We start from the raw sequence: 26,024 nt of genomic DNA, 5'->3' as shown, positions 1-26,024 counted from the left end.
GTGTCCTCAGAGTAACTAATTTTGGTTGTAGGATCTCACAATCCACCCCTCTTAGGGACTCACCATCCTCGAAGTAACTAATTTTGGTTGTAGGATCTCATAATCCATCCTCTTAAGGACTCGGTGTCCTTAGAGTAACTAACTTTGATACCATTGATAACAACTCAAGCCTACTACTAGCATATATCAACGTCAGTTCATTCAATAAAAAAAAATAATAATAAATTTGCAAAAATTTAAGGGTTTATTATACATTCGATATATAATTAATTTATGAAATAAAAAAAAAAAACTCTATATTTTTATATAATTAAAAAAATAATAATAACTCTCAATCATTTGTACACCTATTATTATAGAATTGCTGTAGATAGTCAGGCTAGAACGCTTTAATTTTTTTAATCCTCTTTAAAATACATAATTACTCATAACTCCAAATAACACAATCATTTGTGTTAAACTAATCAACTTGCTTTCTAATTAATCACTGTTCTTCCGTATTTATCCCTTTAATTACATATATTAATCCATTTATAATTAAATTTCCATTATTATCAACTTAATTACTTAATACATAAATTTATTATATTTTTTTTAATTATTTTAAAATTAAAGTTTCTTTGCATAAATACATAAATTTATGGTTAAATTTTTAAAATTAAAATTTAAAAAATGAAAAAAAGCATTATTTTTGTTAATTTTAATTAAATTTATTAATTTTTTTTTTATTGTCTTAATGATTATTGGTGACCAGTGACGTTATATTTTTGAAATTATAAAGATTAAATCATTATAAATAATAAATATTAGAAAAAGAAATAAAGCGGTTAATTAGTAATAATCATACTTTAATTAAATAATTATCTCATTATATTACGATATTAATAATGGGTTTATCAATTTTAAACAAAATTAATAGTATAAAGTGAATTTAATAAAAGTTATGGAATAATTTTATTACGAAAAAAAAATATTTTTATTTAATTTTAATAAATATAAAACACTTTAAAAAATTATAGGTTTTTTTTTAAAAAAAAAAAAAAAAACTATTTTTGTGAAAATATATTTTTGAACTCTTGGGAGGGTGCGACACTGACTTCCTAGCAACGAGTTAAGCCAATTTGTTCTTGTGTCGCCTATGGCTAAGTGACGTATGCTCGAGTCTCTGGTCCCGGTTCAAGAAGAAAGTTTTAGAAAACGGGGGCAGAGAGTTTGAAAGATTGAAATTGGTGTTATATGTGATGCAAGCAAAAAAGGCAATAACAACGGCTTACAACATATAACTATTGGGTAGGGAGATAAGCTCTCCACCACCTCTGGGCCCTGTGGCCTAAGTGAGCTATCCTGTAGCACATACATGTGTCACAGTGTTGGCGAGCGTGTCAAGACGAGTGTTTCGGGCGACTTCCTTTGAAATGGGTTTTTCAAGGACAGTACCAGGCAGTACAGGTGTGTCGGTATTGCGCCCCAATCCGCGTGTTGGAGGTTGCTACATACACCTGCTATCCAGCACGGTATCTGTAAATGACACGACATGGGCACGGGAGGGTCGATGCCTCGATAGAACCCGAATGGATGGATGTTCGGGAAGTCCTGATGAGATGAGCAACACGCGAGCCCATTCTTGATAGCATGACCGAATGAGTTGACAAGATGACGTCAAGACATATGGACCATGTCGATGGGGATCGAGATGACAAGATGAGATGCGACGTTGCATTGAGAGACCTTAGTCTCGAGTAGAAGCAAGGTCGAACCGAATGACTTTGCCTAGTGTAAATGCATGTCGAATGTGTCGCAGACGATTTAACATACACGTGCAGGCAGCGTGTGTGGTTAAACAAACTTGGATTTCGCACAAGTGATGTTTGATTGGTGAAGACAAACCTCGCCTAAGGTCCGACAAGTAATTTAATTTTTACTGCTAGATTAACCTATGGTAACTTTTCGGGTTCTACATTTGAATTTAATATTATACATGCCACTACTCCCTATTGGATTAAGTTTCATTAACAAACAATAACTAACCCTATGTATATAAATATTGTTATAAAAACAGTTGAGTTGGATGATTAATTTCTGTTATTTCAGTTTGCATTAGCTGCCAAAACTAGGTTTAATAATATTAATTAAGCTTAGATAATTAATATACATCAAAATCCGGCGGAAATCTAGGATTTTTTTTATCTTATGCATGTGAGCCCCAATATTTTTATATATTTGCATTTCTGCCCATCCATTTATATAAACTTTTTTTATTAATTAATAATTAGAGACGTTCATCGAGAGTGGAGTGGAGACAATGAAACCTCTCCATCTCCGTTCTTGTCTCCTATTTCAATTCTAACTATCGTAAAAAAAATCGTTTATTACTAGAAAAATTGAAAACATAATAATAAATCAATAATAGAGTGAAGGAAAGCGGAGATTTGAGCTGGTCAATGATGGAAAATCTAAGCCCTCCATTGTCAGATATTGTCCTCTTCAGTCTTTCGGTTCTGGGATTCACATCAAGGTTTTTAAAATGCTGTCTCTTAGGGAGAGGTTTCCATACCCTTATAAACAATGTTCGTTCCTACTCTCCAACCGATGTGGGATCTCATAATCCACCCTATTTGGGGCCAGTGTCTTCGTTGGCACAATGCCTTGTGTTCACCCTCCTTCAGGGCCCAGTGTCGTCACGAGCACACTGCCCAGTGTCCACCCTCTTTCAGGGTCCAACGTCCTCGCTAGCACACTACCCGGTGTCCACCCTCCTTCAAGGCCTAGCGTCCTGGCTATCACACCGCCCGATGTCTAACTTTGATATCAGTTGTAACAACAAAAGTCCACCACTAGCAAATATTGTCCTCTTCTGGCTTTCCCTTCCAGAATCCCCTCAAGGTTTTTAAAATGTGTCTCCTAGGAACAAGTTTCCACACCCTTATAAAGAATGCTCGTTCCCCTCTCCAACCAATGTGGGATCTCACAATCCACCCTCCTTTGGGGCCCCGCATCCTCGCTGACACACCGTCTGGTGTCTTCCGCGCCCAGCGTCCTCGCTAGCGCACTGCTCAGTGTCCACCCTCCTTCAGGACCCAGCATCCTCACTATCACACCGCCCAGTGTTTGACTTTGATATCAGTTGTACCAGCTCAAGCCCATCGGAGATTTTGGTGGGTCAAGGCTGGATAATCTAATCTCCATCCCGGATCCCTCTTCATTTCATGTTCGGTTCCATAAATGGATATCTACTAATCTTTTTACTGGTGAAGGGAAAGAAAGAATAGAAGTTATTATTTTTACCCCTTTTCTTCTTTATAAATATCCAACTCTCTTAAGCCAACCATCTTTCATCACTAACTTAGCACCCTCACCATAAAACCCTCTCACAAACACTCTTCCCTTCTCCAAACCTTAGCCATAAAAAGCACAACGCCTTTCCCATGGCTCCCAAGGGCGACAACGTCATCGTTTCGAACATCAAACTCGAGCGAATGCTAAGCATGAAAGGCGGTAAAGGCGAAGCAAGCTACGCCAACAATTCTCAAGCTCAAGCACAACATGCCCGATCAGTCCTTCATCTCCTAAAAGAAACACTAGACGGAGTTCATCTCAACTCGCCGGAACTCCCCTTCGTCGTGGTGGATCTCGGCTGCAGCTGCGGCAGCAACACCATTTACATCATCGACGTCATCATAAAGCACATTATAAAGCGCTTTGAGGCCTTGGCCGTCGACCCACCGGAATTTTCTGCCTTTTTCTCCGATCTCCCTGGAAATGACTTCAATACCCTCTTCCAGCTCCTCCCCCCGTTGGCCACTTACGGCGGCAGCATGGAGGAGTGCCTCGCTGCCGACAACCACCGCTCTTACTTCGCCGCCGGCGTTCCCGGCTCCTTCTACCGCCGCCTGTTCCCAGCTCGGTCCATCGATGTTTTTCACTCCGCGTTTTCCTTGCATTGGCTCTCTCAGGTTAATATTTGTTTGTTTTTTTAAAATTAAATATAAAAAATAATTTATAATTACAATTCATTTTAATTTGAAAATAATTATTTACCTAATCAATTTTAAATGTACTCGAAATTATATTAATTTTTAATTAAAAAAAAACTCTCCAATGGAATATTTTGTTGGAGATTCTAAATTATTATTATTATTATTATTATTATTATATGCATGGCGGTTGAAATTTGCAAAAATATAATAATAAAAATAATAATAATAAATTGTAACTATTGACTTTCTTTTTCTATTATTTTTGGTTGGATTTAATTTTAATATTCCCGAGGAGTAATGACGTAAGCATTTTCGTTATTATTGATAATATTTTTTATTTTATTAATATTTTAAAAATATTAGATAGTTTTTTTATTAAACTTTTTAAATATTCTTTTTTTTAATTTCTTAATTTAAAAAACTTTCAAAATTGAATAAAAATTTAAAATAATAATAATTTAATCTAATAATCTGAGTTTGTGGGACCCACGGACACGTAGGTGCCGGAGAGCGTGGTGGATGTGAGGTCGACGGCGTACAACAGAGGGAGGGTGTCGATCCACGGCGCAAACGAGGCGGCGGCGGCGGCTTACCGGAAGCAATTTCAGACGGACCTAGCCGGATTTCTGTGGGCCAGGGCCCACGAGCTGAAGAGAGGTGGGTCCATGTTCCTTGTCTGCTTGGGACGGACCTCACTGGACCCCACCGACCAAGGTGGCGCCGGCCTCCTCTTTGGGACCCACTTTCAGGATGCTTGGGATGATCTTGTCCAAGAGGTACAAATATATATCTTAATTCTTTTTAATACCAACATTTTTATTTTTATTTTTTGGATTTTTTCATAAATTTTATTTAAACTTATTTATAAAAAAACGGTTAAATTATCAATTTAGTCCCTATAATTTAAGAAAATTTAGAATTTACCCCTTATAATTTAAAAATTAAAAATCTTCCCTATATTTTAAGAAATTAAATAATATATCAAATTATAAAAATTATATTAGAATTTTATCCAAATTATAATTTAACCCATTTAATATTTTAGGGGTTAAATTATAATTCTTAGAAATATACGGCTCAAACTGAAATTAATAGTAAACTTAAGGAGCAAATTGAAATCAAATCGAAATTAAGCATAAACCATATGAGCTAGACAACACGACGAAATAAAATATGTCCGAACTATATAAACAAATTAAAATTTTAATTTAACCTAAAAAAAATTTAAAAAAAATATAAATATGTAATTTTTAGCTTATTCTCATGCACTTTATATATATTTTTAAATAAATGGGCCATTTAATTCTTTTTTTTTTTAGAATAATCACAGCCGTTGATTATTTAAAAGAAAACATTTTTTTAGAGAGAATAATCACAGCCGTTGATTAATTTTGTGGGATTTAATTTCGTACGTAAAAATGCAACTGAAAAATATCCCCACCCACTTGTTCATATCTGTCCTTTAGCAGACCAAAAAAGCAAAAAAAATAGCCCATAATTAGGAATAATAATTGGGTGTTGCCGGTCTCACTAAACCCTTTTTCTTTCTACTTTTGTGATGCACATCCATTGGTCATGATTAAACCCCCCATCATTCCTCACCGTCTGATCCTTCATTTCACAATTCCATCCTACCGTCCACTTGTCACAAGGAAAATGATTGTGTTACCACGATCGAGAAATTATTGAATAAGACCGTTATAATCTAACTGATGATTCGTTTAATACTATGAATTTAAAATTTAATAAATTATCTAATTATCTAATAAGACGAGCGTGTTATTGTTACTGCAGGGATTGATCAGTAGTGAGAAACGTGATAGTTTCAACATTCCCGTGTATGCTCCTAGTTTGCAAGACTTCAAGGAAGTAGTAGAAGCAGATGGTTCCTTTTCGATAAACAAGCTTGAGGTTTTCAAGGGAGGTAGCCCATTAGTAGTGAACCAGCCTGACGATGCAGCAGAGGTCGGTCGAGCATTAGCCAACAGTTGTCGAAGCGTCTCTGGTGTTCTCGTCGACGCCCATATCGGTGATCGGCTAAGCGAGGAGCTCTTCAGTCGAGTGGAACGTAGAGCAACGAATCATGCTAAAGACCTTCTCGAGAAGCTTCAATTCTTTCACATTGTGGCATCGCTTTCGCTTGCATAAACAAGAGACGAACAACAACCAAAGAACATATAACAAAACACAGTGCTTTCTTCTCTCTTTTGGTGTTTGTTTGTTGTGTCTTTTAAGGATGTGATATGTTACATAGGAAAGAACATGAATCAAACAGGCAAAAGAGAGAGGTCAAAGGAGCTGCCCATATTCTGTCTTTTCTTTTTGTTTATTATAACTTTGTAATGGGATGGTTTGTGAGTCATTTACTGACTTTGTAGCTATAAAAAGAATATGTGCTTATAGTTGACGGGCTTTGATCATCTTAGATCGATGCTAATATGTACGGAATGAGTATATATCTTAACCAGTGTTGAGTATAATTGATTTAAAATGGGTTCGTGAGGTACTTAAACTGGGATAATATTGTTTTAAGTCGCAATGTGTATGTAACGACCCAGATCCGCCGCTAGCAGATATTGTTCTCTTTGAGCTTTTCCTTTCGGGCTTCCCCTTAAGGCTTTAAAACGCGTCTACTAGGGGGAAGTTTCCACACCCTTATAAATGGTGGGTTTGTTGTCGGTGGGTTTGTTGTCTCTTTGAGCTTTCCCTTTCGGGCTTTCGTTGTCCTCTTTGGGCTTTCCCTCAAGGATTTAAAACGCGTCTACTAGGAAAGTACCATTCGGGGCCCAGCGTCCTTACTGGCACACCGCCTCGTGTCTACCCCCCTTCAGGAAACAGCGAGAAGAAAGTACCATTCGAGGCCCAGCGTCCTTACTGGCACACCGCCTCGTGTCTACCCCCCTTCAGGAAATAGCGAGAAGGCTGACACATTTGTAACGACCCAAATCCATCGCTAGCCGATATTGTTCTTTTTGGACTTTTCCTTTTGGGCTTCCCCTCACAGCTTTAAAACATGTTTGCTAGGGGAGGTTTTCACACCCTTATAAAATGGTGGTTTGTTCTCCTCCCTAACCAATGTGGGACATCACAGTGTAACGACCTATATTTGAGGGAAAGAAAGTTCAAGTCGTGAGTGTAAAAGGTATTAGCACGGGTTTGTCTCAGAACGGGTGGGCATGCAACCTAAGGAAAACCCTAAAAATCATCGTCGCTCGTGTCATCAACTAGGAATTATTCTTGAACAGCTTTGTACAATCGTATGTGGTGGCATTGAGCTTATGTTTGGCTACGATTTGATTTTTTGTTTTAGGGAAAAACTTATTTTGGTGACTGTTTGACTTCTTTAGCACGTTGTTATCATAAGAATGATTGTCAACTATACTGTATGTATATGTTATGTCGTCGTTGTTGATCATTGTGCCTTATCTATCGACAGAAGCATCACAATAGGGTTGGTGGTAAGCTCGATCTTTCCTTGATTTTTATTTTGGAATTCGGTTCAATTTTGGGTCAATGAATCTAGATTTTTCCACTATTTAGGGGTTTCGGGCTTGTTTTGTTGCAGTTAAGGGAGGAGAAATTCATAGGCAACTGAGAGAGGAGGAGGAGCGTTTATGAACCGAGTAATTGCGTCCGAAAATCGTACTACGAACCGCCCAATCTTGTAGTTTTAGCTATTTTTCAATTACTACCGTTTTTACCGTTATTTCTTTGATTGACTCAAAGATTTGAAAGGCGGGAAAGTCGAGATGGTTTGAGATACTTGAAAACCGTATAACGTTTATAGCAACTTTTACGACAAGTTTAGAAACATTAAACTCATATCGAGCATGCGGGTCCTACAAAATAAGGATATGGAATAAGATTGCTTAGATTTTACAAAGAATATGAATGTAACGCTCGACTTTATAATTTGAGGAATCAAAAATATAAACTTTTTAAATGGAAAGAAAATACAAAATATTTTCGTTAAATTTAAGAAATGAATGGAAAGTACCAAAATGCCCTTACATTTTCAGGTTATTTACAAGTATGGTATTCACAGTAAGTTAAAATACGGTGTCGTTTTGTTGTTACGGCGGTTGTCTACGAGTGGAAGCTTCACGGACTCGGTGCCGAAGAAAATTTTTCTGGGGCTTCAACTTCAATGGAGGGAATCGGATCCAGATTGGGCCGAGCCTCGTCGCGGTACGGTCCGGCGGCCACCGTCTTCAACGGCCCCGTCCGGAGGTGGAAGAAGAAGTGGGTGCTGGCCTCTTCATCTTCCTCCGGTGTCAATTACCAGACTTCTTCTCAGTCCCAATCCAACGCTCAGAAGCTTCTTCTCTGTCGCTGGACTCCGATTCATCCGTCTACTTCATCGGAAGCGGACGGAACTGCCGCGCCGCCTGAAGAGCCTCCTAGACGGAAGTTCCGTTACACTCCTGTAAGTTTGAAGCTCTATTTGAATCCATTTTCATGTCCGATTGATGCTCTGTGTTTGGTGAGCGAGCGATTGCGATTCCGTTTGAAATTCTTCGTTAATCTCGTATATCGTTGATTTTTTTATGGATGATTCAGTGCTTTTTGATTTCTAGTTACCGATTTTAGTATGCGCTTACTTTTGGCAACGATTCATGAAAGGATGTGGTTTCTGTTCATTTGTGTCTTGATTATGAGTGAGTATAGGTCATCTCGTACTCTTTTCTTATTGTTTCCTGTTGTTCTTGATTAGGATTTAAAACTCCGAGCAAACAATTTGTGTGTGTGTGTGTTGGTTGTGATGTGCAGATTGCTGTGCTGGAGGAGCAGAAAAATGCAGGATTGAGGAGTGTCAAAGATGAAGTTAGAGTGAAAGAAATGGACCAGTCGGCGTCGAAGACGGCTACTGTGGGCAATGACGCCCAGGGAGATCTAAATGTCAATGAGGTTTTCAAGGAAGAAACTCAGGTGACTGATTGATTTCAACTTGGTTTATTTAACTTAGTGAAGTTTCTTTGTTCTTGTACTTGCTCTCTACACGTTTATCTTCTGAACGATCGTAGAACATAGCTCAACTAATTTAGACATATACGAAGGTTAGAGGATCTGCTCACATATTGTTGTGCTAAAACGGACACTTTAGTTTGGCTAGTGTGTCCATACCAGACACTTAAACGCTCCAACACTTGTTGGACATGTATTGAACTTGTGCTCGTTGAACATTTAAGTACGATAAATAGACACATAATTATACAAAACAAAAATGGTATTGAAATGCATCGAACTCATTTTTATAAGCATATAGATGCATAAACTAGTTCATGTGTATACTTAATAAACATGTTTGTGTCATGTCCGTGTCCTAGGTTTTGTTCAACATGAGCATAGCTCAACGACATTTAATATGTACTCCTTCCTTTGAGGTTGGAGATTCGAATCTCCATCGCCGTTCTAAAAAAAGCTAAACAAAATGAAAAGGAAAACTTGAGTGGTTCTGTTTTTTTCGTTATAAAACTGGGTTTCTCTGTATAGTTCTGGATTCAGGGAACCAGGAAGAATGGAAATCATCTTTACTAGTGGGGCACACTTAGGGACAAGTTCCAATTCACATACTCATGAACTGTGGCATAGTTTACCAGATTAACATAATCATAGAAAATGTAGCTATTTGATGAACTTGATGAACTTGAATGGTAGATCTAACAGTACAAAATGGTAGATCTTCTCAAGAACTTGATGAACTTGATGAACTTGAATGGTAAATCTAACCGTACAAAATGGTAGATCTTCACAAGAACTTGATGAACTTGATGAACTTGAATGGTAGATTTAACAGTACAAATTGGTAGATCTTCTCAAGAACTTGATGAACTTGATGAACTTGAATGGTAGATCTAACAGTACAAAATGGTAGATCTTCTCAAGAACTTGATGAACTTGATGAACTTGAATGGTAAATCTAACCGTACAAAATGGTAGATCTTCACAAGAACTTGATGAACTTGATGAACTTGAATGGTAGATTTAACAGTACAAATTGGTAGATCTTCTCAAGAACTTGATGAACTTGATGAACTTGAATGGTAGATCTAACAGTACAAAATGGTAGATCTTCTCAAGAACTTGATGAACTTGAATCATTCTCTTTGCAGGAAACAAGCAAGATTCTGAACAGCCCACGGGATGGAAACAGGAACAATTTAGATTTGGCTTTGTGCTTGAATGGTCAGAACCCGAAACAAGACTCTGCCGGTAAGAGCTCTTAAAGTCTGCAAACGGGACCGAGCTGAAACTGGGTTTACCCTATGGACAATGGTATAGCAGAAGAAGCAAGTCTCTTATGAAATTAGTATCTCATGCAGTAGTAACTTGGAAGCATAGTATGTTATAGTGACTGTTTGTATATGATCTTAGGGTGTTACTGGGGGATGGATCAGTATATAATCTAGGACGACTTTCTCAGAATTTGCTTGTTATGGAAAGTGTATTTATTCTTCCTGAATAATGTGCAATCAGAATGCTTTGGGAAAAACAAGCCCTTTCAAAATGTTCATATAGAGTAAGCGAAGCTGCCTGGTCTCTCTTCCTAGGATGAAAAGCTTTGAATAAATGTGTAAATCGAAATCCTCATGCACACTTGGTCTACAATGGCCATAAACGCTCGAGAGAACGAGTGTAACAGTCCAAGCTCATTGCAAGTAGATATTGTCCCTTTTGGTTTTTCCCTTTTGGGCTTCCCTTCAGGTTTTAAAATGCGTTTACTAGAGAGAAGTTTCCACACCTTTAAAAAATGCTTTGTTCCCCTCCCAACCGATGTGGGATCTCACAAGGGGTTTTGATTACATCTCGAGATGGTCGCACTGGCTAGAAACCCTCGTGCACCATCGTTAATCCGGGTTTTTGGCTTGAACATGTAGATAATCTTGGGAATGACTTCTGTCCTTGACCCCTTAAACATGAAGCTTGCTTGTAACAATGTCTTAAGCACCACATATGGTGGGTATGTATATGAATAACTCAATGCTATTCTTTTTAACAAAAGAAAAATAAGTTCTAATTCAATTGGAAAGATAGAATGGTTGTTTGCACCTCAAACACCATGTTCTTGTTCTTGTTCTTGTTCTTGTTTTTGGGAGCCTGCCATAGCAGCTTCAGTATCTTTAGACATTAATCGGTCTAATTATCTTCCACTGCTTGAGTCACACCAACCTCGGCTGGCCGAAGAACTCGATCATGTAGCATATATCCAGACTATCATAAAAAAAAAACATGAGAAAATCACATCTCTCCACAACCAATTCAGTGTCCTAAAATAATCAGTGATGATCTCATGTTCTTGAAAGAAGTTGAAAGCAAATATTTGTTATGATGCATTAACATGGCTGTTCCTAAATTTGTTTATAGCTTAGTCTAAAAGACAGTTCCTTTCCAGTTTGATCAAATGAATTTTGCTTGGCATATGAACTAAGATGCATTTGTTCTTGTGAGAATAAGCAGAATAACAAATTGGAACTAGTACCTTCAGCACAACAGCCACAGTGCCGTCTGGCTTAGATCCATCCGGTATTTGGAATACAGCATAATGCTTATGCGGGTCAAATGGCTCGCTTGTAGGGTCGAATTTCTCGACCCCCGACTTCTTAAATACCTGAAGAACAAGTGTCTTAAGCCTTAGAACAATCGACTAAACTTGTGGCTTTCCTCTTGAAGGGTTTTGTGAATTATGCATATAAATTTACCTCCATAAGCTGTTTCTCAGTCATATCAACCCCTTCTAAAAGGGTTTTTAGAAGAGCTACGGCTCCACTTGGATCTTCAGATTCATCAATTTTTGAGAAACTGTCTTTAACAACAGATGAAGCTCTTCCCAAGTTGTCAGCAACATCAAGCAAACTCTTTGCAAAATTCTGTCAAACATATGATAACACACATGAGCTCGTGTTTAAGCAAACCGAGTACCGGGAGGAAACCCGACGTAAAATTTATAGCATTAAGAGAATGACATTCAAGAAACCTGAATGGCAAACTTCTTTGAATTCTCTGCTTCACGTTTTGTCCTGTCCATAACATTCTCCATTTCTGCATAAGAACAGAGGACTTTCTCTTGCATTTTCTCAATCTCTTTGTGCTTAGACTTCAGAAGCTCTTCCTTTCGTGTCAGTGATTTAACTAGATCATCCATGGAAGGTTGTTCGTCGCTCTCAGAATCCGAATTGGAAAATGCAGTTCTTATTGTCCGCCTTCTCTGTCGTCTTGATTTTGACTTGGTGGAATGGGAATCCGTTGTAGAACTCAATTCCTCTGCTTGGTTAGACACTTCAGAATTCACAGTACCTTGTTTTGCACTCCTCTCTTCATTTTCAGAAGATTCATGGGAAGCAGTAGAGGATAATCCAAATCTTTGGAAGGGGAAAGGATTGAAGACTATATGATTTAGTAGAGACACATGAACTGGAGCAGACTGGAAGAGGAAGCCTATTAATCAGTGACAGGAAACACAACCTTGAATCCTAACATTGGCGAGCAAAAATTCACCGAAAGTACCAAATCTAAGAACAATGCAGGTTAAGACATGATGAGAAATGCAAAATCATGTTAAAGAAACAATGCTACATCAACAGCAATCAAGAAAAACTCACAAGTTCATTGTTCGTTCATATCCAGATGAAATCACCTTTCGATTTTTCAATTTAGTTACGAAAACTCTCTGTACTTTTCAAACCAGATTGAATAGAAATCAAAGATCTCACAAAGAGTGATGAGAGCATGAAACTAAAGATTGCGCAATCGCAAGCGAAACAGTAAGATTTCAGAATGGAACAGTGCCTATTCAATGGTGACAAAAACCCTAACTAAAACACGAGAGGAGAGAACCTTGAAAACACGGCTTAAGAACCTCAACCTTGCCGGAGATCTCATCAACGAGACCGTGAAATTGCCTGTAGAGAATCGGAAAAGTTCGGCAGTTCTGTGATTGGTTGCCAATGAGGATCGGCGAGCTCCGGTGCAGGCTCCTGGAAGCTCGGAAGAGGATGCTCGAGGAGGACATTGAGGAGAAGAAGTTGAATACCGGAACGGTGAAATGGAAAACGAAGTCAAATGCTTCAAAATTACAGAGATGCAACGGCGGGAGTTCCGACGAGAGGAGAAAAATGTTGGGAATGAAGGCGGCAGGTCGGAATAAAGGCTACCGGTGATTTTGGACTTCACATATTTGCCCTCCACCTAGTGAGGCCGGTTGTGAGGTGAATTTTAAAATCTTTTCATTAGTGCTACACAATCATTATTCCGCGTCCACCTTCTTCTCTAACGTACTAAAATATTAGGGTTGGTCGGCCCTCGAACAGGCTTTTTTTGTTTTAAGGAGGCAAAGTCGTAGGCTACCTTCGAACAGACTCCTTTTGTTTTAGGGAGGCAAAGTCGTAGACTACCCTCGAACAGGCTCCTTTTGTTTTAGGGAGGCAAAGTCGTAGACTACCCTCGAACCGGCTCCTTTTGTTTTAGGGAGACACAAGCGGGCTCCTTTTGTTTTATGGAGGAAAAGTCATAGGCTACCCTTAAAGAGGCTCCTTTTGTTTTAGGGAGGCACGAGCGGACTCCTTTTGTTTTAGGGAGGCACGAACAAACTCCTTTTGTTTTAGGGAGGCAAAGTCGTAGGCTAAAATTTATTGTACTTTTGCTTTGACCTTGAAAGAGCGTAAGCCTAACTTTTGAGTTATTTTACTCGAGGAGTACCATAAAATACTAGGGTTATTTACATCTGAACTACGGTTACATAAAAGATTAGGGTTATTTACATCTAAACTACCGTTTATCTCAATTTTGGACTGAAATATCAAATGTGTGATAGACTCTTGAGGCCTTTCATCCAAAGCCTCAAATAACTCCGGTGAACCTGCACCCAGAATTCCCGCTACCGACAGCACCGCCTCTACTGGGATCGGTGGTCACGACACAACCCAAAAACCGACGTGTCGTTCGGGTAATTGCTTCTGATGGCCTCGAGAAATAACCAAGTTAGAAAATGGCTATAGTTTCCAATTTTGAAATACCAATTATTTTCGATAACGAAAATCATAAAAAATTTCTTACTCGATACAATATACGAGTAGTTAATCTTATATCAATTAGGTTTTCGAGCGAGAATCGAACCATCAAGTTGCTAATATGAACATAACAAAGTGGATAAATCACCAATTACCATTCCAAAGGTCGGTGGTTCAATCTCGGCTTTTCTCTAAGTCATGCTTGAGCAATTCCCTTTTTCACAACCATCTCATAAACTCTATCTACCTTACTTGGATCCACCTTGAACAGACCATGGACATCAGATTTCTTTGTAACACTGCCTTTTAGCATCTCAACTGATATGATATCCACCATTTTCAGATAATGAGCTGGTAATATTCGTATCTCACAGCAAAGTCGCCTCTCCTACACGAAGACATCGAAAAACGATTAAACATAACATCGACGAACGGTTTATCACAGCAAGGAGAGAACCAATGTCCAACCAGAGAAATATGGAAGACAGGAGAAAATGTTCTCACCATTTCAGATAGTAAATCAGCGCCTGCGAATCCCGAGATGTCCCAATCGTGAATCGAGCTCGAAATCCACGTTGTTGCTGGAGATGGTTCCTTGCCGCTGCCTTGCGATCTTGGAGATTCTTTTACACTGCCCCTGGGATTGTCATCATGTTCTCCTTTGAGATGATTTGATACATCACTTGGAACAGCTCGACTATTTTCCTTTACTCTCTTGCTGCTGTCTCTGGTTTCTTTCCTTTTCTGATCAAGAAATCTATTTGATTCGACAATTGTTCGGCATCCAGCAGCTCGAGCTTCCTATACTTACAAGATGTATATTAAATTAGTTAAATCATACAATAGAGAGATTTCCTGCAATATGATGATCATGCAAAGTAGTCTGAAATAAGAAATTTTGATCATATCAACCCCGCTAGTAGATATTGTCCTCTTTGGGCTTTCCGTTTTGGGGTCCCCCTCAAGTTTCTAAAAAGCGTCTGCTAGGGAGAGGTTTCTACACCCTTATAAAAAATGTTTCGTTCTCCTCCTCAACCAATGTGGGATCTCACAATCCACCCCCTTCAGGGCCCAGCGTCCTCGCTAGCACTCGTTTCCTTCTCTAATCAATGTGAGACCCCCCAATCGACCTCGCTTTGGGGCCCAGCGTCCTTGCTGGCACACCACCTCGTGTCCACCTCCCTCTGGGGCTCAAGCTCCTCACTGTTACATCGCCTAGTGTCTAACTTTGATACCATTTATAGTAGCTCAAACCCACAGCTAGCAGATATTGTCCTCTTTGGACTTTCCCTTTTGGAGTTCCCTCGAGGTTTTTAAATGTGTTGGTTAGGGAGAGGTTTCCACACCATTATAAAGAATGTTTCGTTCTCCTATCCAACCGCCCAAGTTTTTTTCTCCCTACGGTGGCTTAAAATGCCATGAGCCTCAACGTAAAATGAGTATGCAGCAGCACCCAGATAACAACTTATTCTTACTTGATTTCATTTTGAGAGCAAAAAACCAAGTTCCCATTGAACAAACGAATGAAAATGCAAGGGCATGTGGAAAAAACAAAGGTCAGGGACTCCAAATCTATACAAATATTTGCATGCACATGTATTTTCAATTGTATCCTAGCCTGATTATTTCTCTTTCCAGATAGAATTACCAGTCAATTGATAGCACCAAGCAGCCGCCGCATAATTTAAAAGGCAAAGTCAATAACTAAACCTGGAGTTCTTGTATTCTCTTCACAATGCGATGTTCTTCAATGAGATTCTTAAGAAGCTCTTCATGGTCTTCCTTGGAGTGGAACCGCATGAAGACCTTGTAGGGCTGACATATTGCCCTCTCTTCAGGAGACAAATGTTTTTCAAATGGGTCGGAGTAGAGTAGATCTCTGTCCAGTATGAATTCCTTCCTGCGTTTCCTTTCATCAAGCCTGCCAAGATGTCCAAATGCATATGAATCTAGATTATTAATAATCAATTAAACAAAGATTGCCAAAATATCTGCATACAGTAGCATAAACTAATTAGAAGAACAATATTAATGCTTTGGATAACAATTGCTTCAGATTAACAAAATAATCACTCTCAAGATAGTAATGATAATGCTAAAGTAGTTTAAGAAGTAATACTAATAATAATTGGAGTATCAAGATTCTCCTCCTGCTTATGACCCACCTGCTGATCAGTATAGAGGCAATCAAGTATTCAAAATGGAGGCTTAAACCCGAGAATTTCGAACTTCCTATCCCCTTAATAACAAAATAATAAAATTCTGAGCAGCAACATAACCACACCATCTAAGATAATACTAAATCGGTTTTGTCGCACCTCTTTGAGTATATGCGCAAAATCCTCAGTTTAAGTTCATGGTCAGCTGCAGAGTCAGTGTCCTTGAATTCCATATCTGCTAGTAAATGCTCAGCATCATTGTCATATTCAATGTCGAACTCCTTCCGCTTGAAGTTATATCCACTCAACTCAACCACAGAAGGCCCACTGTCACCTAACACCCTAGGTTTTTTCTCACTAAAGCTTCTGTCTGCTTCAGATTCTGCAAATATTAAAAAAGAACAGTGAAGGGGGGAAAAAAAACTAACGTAGATGCCCGATTTTCCATTGAATTAAAGCGGTCACTTGAAAACCCGAAGATAAGTAACTTTTTTAGAGCTACGAGAAACTTTCAAATATGGTTTACATGAACAAGAATATCAAGTGCTATATAATGCTCATGTTCTTGGCAACAAAGGAAGTCACATGGGCTTAAAATTCCATGTGATGGTGAGAATGTCACAGCAACTCAAGCAGGGAAGCAATGGTTTACAAAATGCAGAAAACAAACCTCCTTGTTTGATTTCATCCTTTATCTGTGGTTTGTTCGACTTCTTTACTGCACCTGAAAATGTGCTACCACTGATTGAACCTACAAACGATTTCATCTATTATAGTATGAAATCGAACATGTTAAAGAAAGCATATTCCTTTTTAGGAACACATTCATATACGAGAGTGCAGAAAAGAACAGTATTTATTAAGCTACCTGCAGTTCCACTTGATGAGGTTTGATGGGCAGAGTCTTCTTTTTTCGATTCTTCACATCTGATAACAGATAAGAATATTTAGAGAGGGATTAAACGAAGAAAAAAGAGGAACATGAACAGAAATGAAAATGCAAATGGTTATACTTGACTCTCGCTGATAATGAAGACCCTTCATTAAGGTTATGCTCCCCTACCATAGGAAACTCTGCAGTAAACAATACACAAATATAGTCTCCACATTTTGTACTAGAATATTCACATTTTTAGCTCTCGCAAGTATAATACTGACTGAAATCTGCACCAGATGAAAAAGGGTGCATTTCCAACAAATATGCATGCATTAGATTACAATTTCAGAAAAAGAAAGAGTCCATTGGATGACTGTCCAAATGCAATATCGATGATCACAAAGAAGAAATATGTTAGTGGTAGTAGGAAATATAACAATACATATTTTTGTTTGACAAATGAAGTCAACAAACACGCTTTTGTCCACGGTTATTCAAAAAAGGTAATTATCTAAAGACACAGGTTCATTAACTTTGACATCTAGGTACTAACCAACAGTGGGAAAGAGATATAATTCATTACCTTTCTTGACCTCACCAGGGACTGTAGCCATGGCGAGGAGCTCCTCCCTGCTCTTACCCTTAACATGTGACAGATCCTAAATAGAGTAGACAATACTGTTCTCATTTTCAGTTTCAGAAGATTGATTATGTATAGTATAGAACAAAACAACAAATGCAAGTTGATCCAACAGTCTTACAGGAAGAGGGAAGCAAGGGGAGTTCATATACATAGCATTATAGTGATTGAGACACTGCAACTTGCTCTTTGTTCCAACATGCTCTGCAACTCCATCCCAGTTTCCAAATCCATACACAGCAATGCCCTGAATATTCAGTGATTTTGGCCCAAGATCAGGATAACTAGAGTTCAAAAATTATGGGGGGAGCAGGATCCCTGATGGGAAAACTTGATCAGAGTATTTCAAGAAACTTCCTATAGATGGTATAGACCACTAATAAGTAAAGAGTTGAGCATTTATTATCAAACATCTTACGCGTGTATATATATATATATATATATATATATATATATATAGGCATTTTGACTTGAAGAAACGATAAATAATGAAGTGGTATATGTAATTGGAATTTATGTGATCATAAAATAAAACGATATTACAAGTAAGCTCTAAAAGACTACAATGTTCGAGGTGTATTCAGATTGATGACTAGATCATAATCTTAACAGAGGATGACTATTGTGTGGCCCTAAATCAATATAAGAAGAGGATGAAGCTAGAATAATATTTGTAATGGAGAGAAAAGTTATAATCAGTGCATATTTTGTTAAAACCTTGATTTACATATGCATAAGTGCAAAAAGAATCTAGTAGAAGACCCTCAAGTAATCATCATCATACCTCCAAAAGTAAGCTCTCTTCATCTGCATGCCAATCTGGACATAGAAGAGGAAATGACAAATTATCCTGTCAGAAAAAGTTTTTCCATCTTATGAGTAAATGTGTGTAAACAACAAATCAGTATTTTACGCAACTCAGATCCATTAATTGAAGGCAACAGTAATGATGGATATAAATTAAAGAAAACTCTTACAAGGCCATTAAGGTAATAAAAAAAGAATAGGTAGTTTTTCAATACGCAAAAAACCAACATCTAAGTGTAGCTAAGTGTAGCTCTCGCTTGAAATAATAAAGTAAACGGTTCATTAACAACAATAATGGAACCATTTCAATAAACTTGATCTATTTTATATTGTGCATTGAAAGCAGGGTATTTTTATTGAATACTTGAACTCTACCAAAATACGTGATATTTAATTCAACACGTTCATCCAACTTCTTATTTTAGCAAGGTTTTATTGAAAAGTAAACATCTACAACCTTTGAGTACGGATAAAATAAATCGAGGCAAAGGTTTAACGGTAAAAAATCTTGTGAAACTAGCCGTTCACATCTAGTAGATAGGAAAATATCCTTTCAAGGCTAATGTAGCAGTTGGAGTAAACCTTTAAGTTAGTATAAGCTAATATAAATACTAGTGTCCATTAGTAAAGAAGCAGATGGTTATGGTACATATAAGTAACAACCCATTCGCAAGTTTGAGTTGATTGCCTTATTAGCAGCATCAACTTATATGAAAAAGACTTCTAACTCCTAGGACAGTACAACATATATCTATTAAAGAACACGTAGAAGGAGATAGAATACTTATTGTAGATTCAATTGACGACACACCTAAGACAAGTAACCGTGCCCAATGGTTTAAATAAAAAGGGCCAATGTAATAACATATACTAATAAGGGTACTTACCATAACCCTATAAGGATGATTACTTTTATGAGGTGTAAGCTCGGCTCCAACAGAAAAGCACTCCACACAAAGGTCATAATCTGGGCATGCCACACATTTCATGCGAATTCTCCCCGATAAATCCTTATTGCAGTAATTACAATGATATAAGGCTACTTTTCCATCCCTCGATTCCTGACCTACTAAGATAACAATTGAAGTAAAATAATGGCCAGGGAAAAAAAAAAAAAAAAAAAAAAAAAAAAAAAAACAGCAGAAATTACATTACTTAACCCAACTACAAAGGCCCTTTTTTCATCACCCATTGCTTGACCTTCTATGCTAACAGCTCTAAAAAGAAACTATTGAAATTAACCAAAAAGAAAGCAAGACGGCAGAAAACACATTACTGGAAGCGCACCATGACTTTAGGATTGTATAAAAAGTGCATCCATGAGTGAAATAAGGGAGTAAAACCTTCACTAAGTCGTAAATGAAAGCGCAACATGACTTTAGGGGATTGTGTAAAAATTGCATCTACTGGTGAAATAAGGTACTACAACCTCACTAAATCATATATGAAGGATTGGACCAATTTCCCTCTCTCTCCAATGATATTACAGCAGAATACCTGTAGCTTGATTCGTAGCCTCTGTGGAACTAGGCCTTTTCCTCTTGGATTTACTGAAAATTGGATTCAGAGAAGTACAACATGAGAGCCACATACAAGAATTTTGCACCAAATAAAGGACAACATCATATTGAGTATTAACCAAGAACATACTCTTCTGAAAAAAAGAACCCTGCTGCACTCACGTTCAATCAAACAAGAGATTAAAAGAAAAAGAAAAGACAGAATAAGAATTTCGGTTCATCCAATATTTATACTTGCATCCCAACTGACCTTCTACACCAAAAAAAAATAATAATAACAATAAAAAAGCAGTAGATTGTGAAGGAGAAATTGAAGTACGAAAATGAAATTAACATTTCAGGATCCTACCGCAGTTTAAGTGTCATTTTGAGAGTAAAGGATTAGTAATAAATATGTTGCGACAGGTAAGAACTTAGCAGACTAGATTAAAAGAAGCCAGCGAGTAGCCCCTTCAATTCATGTTCGGTTTCCAAAAACTCCCTTCAAATTATAATTTCATTCAGACAAATCATAAAAAAAAGCTTTATGCAATTAAACAAAACGTAACGCATTCTCAATTGCTGAAATTTCCAGCAATTTAGAATCAGATTAGTTCGAATTCATAGCAAGAACACTTGAATGAAAAGCACAAACCTCTGATTGGGGTCCTCGTCTTCCGGACGTGACACCATCCGAGAACGACCCATCGATCCGAATAACAAAATTTCAGTAACAAGGTGAACGAGGGCACAAAATTGTTTTGACCTTCGTTCAGGATTCGCCTCGTGCCGGCGGAATTCGACAATCACCGAATGTGGAGGCGCCGCCGCCGCCGCCGCGTGAAGGATTACCGTCGGTGGGTTTCGCGAGAGTCGGGGCTGAAAGGGAACGAGAGAGACAAGAGTGTGTCTGTGTTGTAAAATTCATTTTTGGCTAAATACATGTTGGGCAAAATATATATATATATATATGTATGTATATACATGTTGATTTGTATAGATATCTCTCCCAACAACTATATAGTAACAACGCTGATTGCGTGTCGGGATAGCCAATCCATATCGACAATGTTTGTCACGTCAGGATAGATTCCTTTAAGCCTACGAGTTTTACATTTCGTCAGCGTGTCTCCCAACGATTTTTGTCACGTCAGGATAGATTCCTTTATGCACACGAGTTTTACACTTCGTCAGCATGTCTCCCAACGATATAATATACAGGTTTTTCTCGATAACTTTTCTATTGAAAATGGGGTTTTCCAACTTTATATTGTTTAATGATGGCACATGGAGGTGCTAGTTATAATTACTCGGATGTTTAATTATCCGCTCTGGTCCACTACGTATCGCCATCAGCCTCACGGTTTTAAAACGTACCTACTAGGGTGAGGTTTCCATACTTTAAAACGTATCTACTAGGGAGATGTTTCCATACTCTTGTAACGAATGTTTTATTCCCACATATGGTTTATTCCTAGAGGTTTTCACACCCCGTAAGGAATGGTTTGTTCCCCTCCACCGATAGACGTGGAATCTCAACTACGATCGATCCTAACAAAGGCTACATAATAGTTAAGCAAGCTTCAAAAACTCGGGCACCACTTCCAAAGTTCTAAAGATCCAACAATTTGCAAAATAAGTTATTCAACTATGATCGAACCGAACAAAGATCCTAGAAGAACTGAATAAGTTTTCAAGAACATATAAAGATCAGAGATTACTGAAATATGATCTAATCTACCAAAGATTCGAGAAATTGGCTCAAGAACAACTTTCAAAAAGTTCTAAAGATCCAACATTTTTCAAAACAAATCCGTTCAACTATGATCGAACCCACAAAAAAACACCGAAAGTCGAACGAGCCGAGGATGCATAAGAAGCACTATTAGAGAAGAGGGTTTGGAGGTTGAGATTGCATGAGAGGAAAAGGAAGAAGAGGATTGTTCACAACACCACTTCTACTAGTACAAACAAAAGTTTCCACCATACAAGTTTAACAGTTCTATATTAAAAGCATCAAGCTCTTGCAGTTGTAGTCATTGCAGAGCTAAACTAAGCATTCCCGCGTCCCGGTCACCTGAAGTGGTCGGGAGGCGTTGTTTCTAGCTTCAACTTCCTCTAGACAAGCATCACCGTGCTCCTTAGCCACGCTCGGGCTACCTTCAACATCAACTGTGTCGAGGACTTCGAAGATTAGAGCACACACTTCTTGAAACCTCTCTTCTGATAGGGATACCTCGGCGAGGAGCCTCCAGGCATTTTCCTCCGACGCCTCGTCGTAATCCTTCTTCCTCTTCAACACCATGTGTCCGCTTATCTCCCAAACGGCCGGGTTCACTTGGGTGTCGAGGAGCTCCGCGCTCACTTCCCCAAGTGCTTGTTTCTCAGCATAGCACTGTTAGTTATGATAGGTAAGGTCAGAGTTAACAAGGAAACAGGAAACTAAGAGCTAGCTAATGTTGGCATCAGATAATATCAGCTTGCCTGTGGGAGAAGGAAGATACGTTGCCCACAATCAGCAATTAAGACATTGTAAGGAATGTTGTGTTCTTGAAGGCATATGCAGGCATCAGACACTGCGTTCGATAACGCTTGCAGAGTGTTTTCGCCCTCGAACACGAGCCCTCGAACGGGATATTTTAGTAGCTCAGAGACGATAACTTCATCATTCAACGAGATTGTTTTCTTCGTCGGAGCTTTCTCAATAGGGAAAGGAACAGCCAAGTAATATGCCTGATTGATTATTTAGTTCTTAATTCACATGTTCTTGTGTAAAGACTAGCTTCATCAAGTCACTTTTTCTAAAGGGTAGATAGATACCTGAAAATGAAGGTGATTGATGGTGGCGAATGCGCCCAAGCTGTTGTACCCGAGTCGGAAGTATGTATTCCCAGCCTCCGCTGCCATGTGAAGAGCAAGCAAGAAGCTTTCTCGATCGATCCTTTGCGGCAAGCGCTCGAAAATACGAGGAATCAAGAGGACGTGTCCGTATTCAATGGGACTAACCTGTTGATGACATATTAAGAATGATCACAACACAAACATCCACAACAATTTGGTCTAAAAACACTAAAACAGGAACAAGTACACACATTAATGGCAACCATGTTTGGAGAATTTTCGACATCAAGAGGGGCATTTGGAATAAGCTGTGCATTCCCATTTTCATTTGCTTCAAACCGAAAGAGGATCTCTTCTTGCCCAACCTTAGTGAAGTTGAATTTGTTACCATCAAAAGGCTGGAGAACCTTATCAACTCGAAACTCGGTTGGCCTCTTCTTCAGATGTCGACCCTCGTTCAGCTGGGCAATGAAACCATACTTTCCAGGAATTACCTACACAAAAGTTACCGAAGATATTGAGTGTAACAGCTCAGACCTACTGCCAGCCGATATTGTCCTAGACTTTCCCAAACGGGGGCTTCCCCCCTTATAAAGAGTGCTTCGTTCCCACACCCTTATAAAGAGTGCTTCGTTCCCACACCCTTATAAAGAGTGCTTCGTTCCCACACCCTTATAAAGAGTGCTTCGTTCCCACACCCTTATAAAGAGTGCTTCGTTCCCACACCCTTATAAAGAGTGCTTCGTTCCCACACCCTTATAAAGAGTGCTTCGTTCCCACACCCTTATAAAGAGTGCTTCGTTCCCACACCCTTATAAAGAGTGCTTCGTTCCCACACCCTTATAAAGAGTGCTTCGTTCCCACACCCTTATATTCGTTCTCCTCCCCAACCAATCGTGGGATCTCACATTGAGACTACATCTATATCTCAAATAGCAGATTACTTCGCCTATCAACTTTTATTTCACAAATTACTGTAGAATTCTTACCTTAGTCTCACAAGCAGTGACATCATAGCGAAACAGCCCTCGCTGCATCCGGTCCTCCCACTACAACAACGGGGCATCCATTATAGCCATTGAAAGATAAGCAAAATTGATAACCAGAGCATGTCATCAAACTTACCTCCCCAAGAAGCAGCGAGTCAAGAAAAGCAAAAGGAGGTGCAGTGTTCTCATACTCGCAGCACAAGCCTTTTGAGATCTTGTTTAGCTTCTTGAAAGCATACAAGGGAATCTTGGCTCCTACAACAAAAGGGAAACGAACAATCATCATTACAGCCCCAATACCCACATGGAACGAAAACATTTCAGACCCACAAAAAAAAAAAAAAAAAAACGAANAAGCAACCAAACGAATCCTCGCTAGCTACGCATTTTAACAAACACCTTCATAGCAACATTCATTGAGGCAGTTCCGGCCGCACCCTGCTCTGGGAGCGACTTCCTCAGCTTCATCCTTTTGGAAATTAGATACCACAGTCGGAACACGCTTAATCCTCAACATATCGTCCGCTTCTAATTCAAATCAAACCCAACACCAAAATCGGCCCCCAAAAACAAACAAAGTCGTTGAAAAGCTAATTCGAAGAATGCTCTACGCAAGAGAATCCACCGCCGGCAAGAAAAAGAAGATCAGAAGGACTACCCCCTTCGGAGGGCAGAGCACCACGTCCACCGTGCGGCGAGGGGTTAGTAAGAGTTATACAACCCTTTCGTCGTACAGACCGGACATGAACGAACGACCGGAAAACCACGTGTATAGCCGTGATGTCTACAACTTGACGAACCCGGGTTTTACCCCCACCGGAAAATCCCCCGTCGATATCGACGATCCTTCACCGTCAGAAACTCAAAATCGAACCTGGGAAGCTGATTTTGAAGCGAAATTTACAGAACCCAGATCGGAAAACAGAACCGGACGACGAAGGAGAAAAAGAAAAATGAAGAATCAGCGAAGGCCAAGGTGAGTTCAACAAATGGCGGATTGAAAATGGCTGAATGAAGAGTGAAAATCGGGGAGGTTGCATTTATATAGAGAGAATTGGAGACGAGAAGAAATTTCTGTGGTGCAAGAATGGCGGTTCGTTGTGGGTACCGTTAAGCCATGATTCTGTACGCCAAATTACATAAATACCCTCACTTTTCGCCTTAGATTCTTGTAATTACAAATTCGCCCCTTTTTTCCTTGTTTTTTCCAATTTGGTCCATATTCTTTTGGAAATTTTACGTGCATCCTTAATTTGTTGACTATTTTCAATTAAGTCCTTTTTTGGAACGTTAATACTTTTTTAATTAATTAATACCAAAATAAAAGTATTTAATTAATATAATTATTATAAATATTCGTCATTATTTATTAAAATTTATATTTAGATATATAAATATATAAATAGGTATTTTTTTTAACGAAAGGAATGAATTTTGTAATAATTTTTCTTAATTTTATCTCTAATAATTTTTTAAAAATTATTTTTTTTCTAAGAAAATTTAATTTTTCATAAAATTATATGTAAAAAAATTCAACATTTCCAACAAATTAATAGGTTAAAAGATCTTATATTTAAATTTAATTCCACTCTAGAATTTATAATAATTTTTCAAATTAGTCCATTAATTTTAATAAATGTTTAATTTAGTATTTAAATAATAATAATACTTTTTATACATAAAACATATTACATTAATATATTTTCACCATTTATTTGGAGAAAAAAATAACAAATATTTATATATTTGAAAAGGCTATGACTATAAAAAAGACAATATATATATATATATATATAATTCTTTAAAAAAATTATTTTTTTTTTCGAATTTTAATGTTGAAATTTTAAAGCTAATCGAATCTCGACTTTCATTTAAAACTATTTTACTTTTTAAAAAAAAAATTAAGAGTAAAAAACAACTTTCTTTTGGTAATATTCAAACGGTAAAAAAAATGAGATTTAATTTTAAAGATATTTACGAGAATATATTTTCAGTCTTAATATCTAATTTTGAATATTTTAAGGTTACATAGGAATGAATTATGAGATTTAAATTATTTTATTATTTTATTATTAATTAATTAATTAGATACTATGAATATTTTGATTAATTAAAATATATTTTTTAAAATTAAAACAATAATATATATATATATATATATTTATAATCTAGGCTAATATAATAATTTTATTAGGGGAGAGAGTTAAGAAGTGGATATGAGATATTTT

At 37.9% G+C, this 26,024-nt stretch overlaps 5 protein-coding genes across 7 annotated transcripts; 2 read left to right on the top strand and 3 right to left on the bottom strand.

Moving 5' to 3' along the window:
* Window positions 1-3,310: 3,310 nt before the first annotated feature.
* Window positions 3,311-6,380, top strand: LOC111797338 (indole-3-acetate O-methyltransferase 1-like). The gene is made up of 3 exons (XM_023680319.1): window positions 3,311-3,953; window positions 4,478-4,753; window positions 5,772-6,380. Exons 1-3 carry the CDS (start codon window positions 3,426-3,428, stop codon window positions 6,123-6,125), a joined length of 1,158 nt encoding a protein of 385 aa, XP_023536087.1. The 5' UTR covers window positions 3,311-3,425; the 3' UTR covers window positions 6,126-6,380.
* A 1,680-nt stretch (window positions 6,381-8,060) lies between these two features.
* Window positions 8,061-10,506, top strand: LOC111797276. Its single transcript, XM_023680235.1, has 3 exons — window positions 8,061-8,403; window positions 8,748-8,906; window positions 10,091-10,506. Exons 1-3 carry the CDS (start codon window positions 8,125-8,127, stop codon window positions 10,202-10,204), a joined length of 552 nt encoding a protein of 183 aa, XP_023536003.1. The 5' UTR covers window positions 8,061-8,124; the 3' UTR covers window positions 10,205-10,506.
* Window positions 10,507-10,720: 214 nt separating this feature from the next.
* LOC111797274 (grpE protein homolog 2, mitochondrial-like) lies at window positions 10,721-13,180 on the bottom strand. 2 transcript variants are annotated; one of them, XM_023680233.1, is made up of 5 exons: window positions 12,813-13,180; window positions 11,953-12,413; window positions 11,678-11,845; window positions 11,458-11,586; window positions 10,721-11,189 (listed from the first exon to the last, which is right to left on the bottom strand). In XM_023680233.1, the coding sequence occupies exons 1-5, from the start codon at window positions 12,985-12,987 to the stop codon at window positions 11,115-11,117; spliced, it is 1,008 nt and encodes a 335-aa protein (XP_023536001.1). In that variant the 5' UTR covers window positions 12,988-13,180; the 3' UTR covers window positions 10,721-11,114. The 2 variants fall into 2 exon arrangements, with proteins under 2 accessions (XP_023536001.1, XP_023536002.1); XM_023680234.1 differs by having other exon boundaries at window positions 11,115-11,189; window positions 11,953-12,399; window positions 12,841-12,987.
* A 799-nt stretch (window positions 13,181-13,979) lies between these two features.
* On the bottom strand, window positions 13,980-20,908 carry LOC111797463 (transcriptional adapter ADA2a-like). 2 transcript variants are annotated; one of them, XM_023680465.1, is made up of 13 exons: window positions 20,622-20,908; window positions 19,965-20,017; window positions 19,355-19,533; window positions 18,445-18,510; window positions 17,782-17,907; window positions 17,604-17,679; window positions 17,157-17,217; window positions 17,012-17,070; window positions 16,814-16,894; window positions 16,303-16,525; window positions 15,695-15,905; window positions 14,489-14,785; window positions 13,980-14,372 (listed from the first exon to the last, which is right to left on the bottom strand). In XM_023680465.1, the coding sequence occupies exons 1-13, from the start codon at window positions 20,672-20,674 to the stop codon at window positions 14,181-14,183; spliced, it is 1,677 nt and encodes a 558-aa protein (XP_023536233.1). In that variant the 5' UTR covers window positions 20,675-20,908; the 3' UTR covers window positions 13,980-14,180. The 2 variants fall into 2 exon arrangements, with proteins under 2 accessions (XP_023536233.1, XP_023536232.1); XM_023680464.1 differs by having other exon boundaries at window positions 19,355-19,536; window positions 20,622-20,894.
* A 943-nt stretch (window positions 20,909-21,851) lies between these two features.
* On the bottom strand, window positions 21,852-24,862 carry LOC111796491 (GDP-L-galactose phosphorylase 1-like). Its single transcript, XM_023679129.1, has 7 exons — window positions 24,196-24,862; window positions 23,933-24,051; window positions 23,797-23,856; window positions 23,059-23,301; window positions 22,787-22,972; window positions 22,451-22,699; window positions 21,852-22,361 (listed from the first exon to the last, which is right to left on the bottom strand). The coding sequence occupies exons 1-7, from the start codon at window positions 24,311-24,313 to the stop codon at window positions 22,014-22,016; spliced, it is 1,323 nt and encodes a 440-aa protein (XP_023534897.1). The 5' UTR covers window positions 24,314-24,862; the 3' UTR covers window positions 21,852-22,013.
* Between the last annotated feature and the right edge of the window lie 1,162 nt (window positions 24,863-26,024).

Source organism: Cucurbita pepo, chromosome LG06, assembly GCF_002806865.2.
Source record: "Cucurbita pepo subsp. pepo cultivar mu-cu-16 chromosome LG06, ASM280686v2, whole genome shotgun sequence".
In the NCBI taxonomy this organism is placed as follows: domain Eukaryota; kingdom Viridiplantae; phylum Streptophyta; class Magnoliopsida; order Cucurbitales; family Cucurbitaceae; genus Cucurbita; species Cucurbita pepo.
The sequence above is the reverse complement of the archived record's forward strand: the minus strand, read 5'-3'. Positions and strand labels throughout refer to the sequence as shown.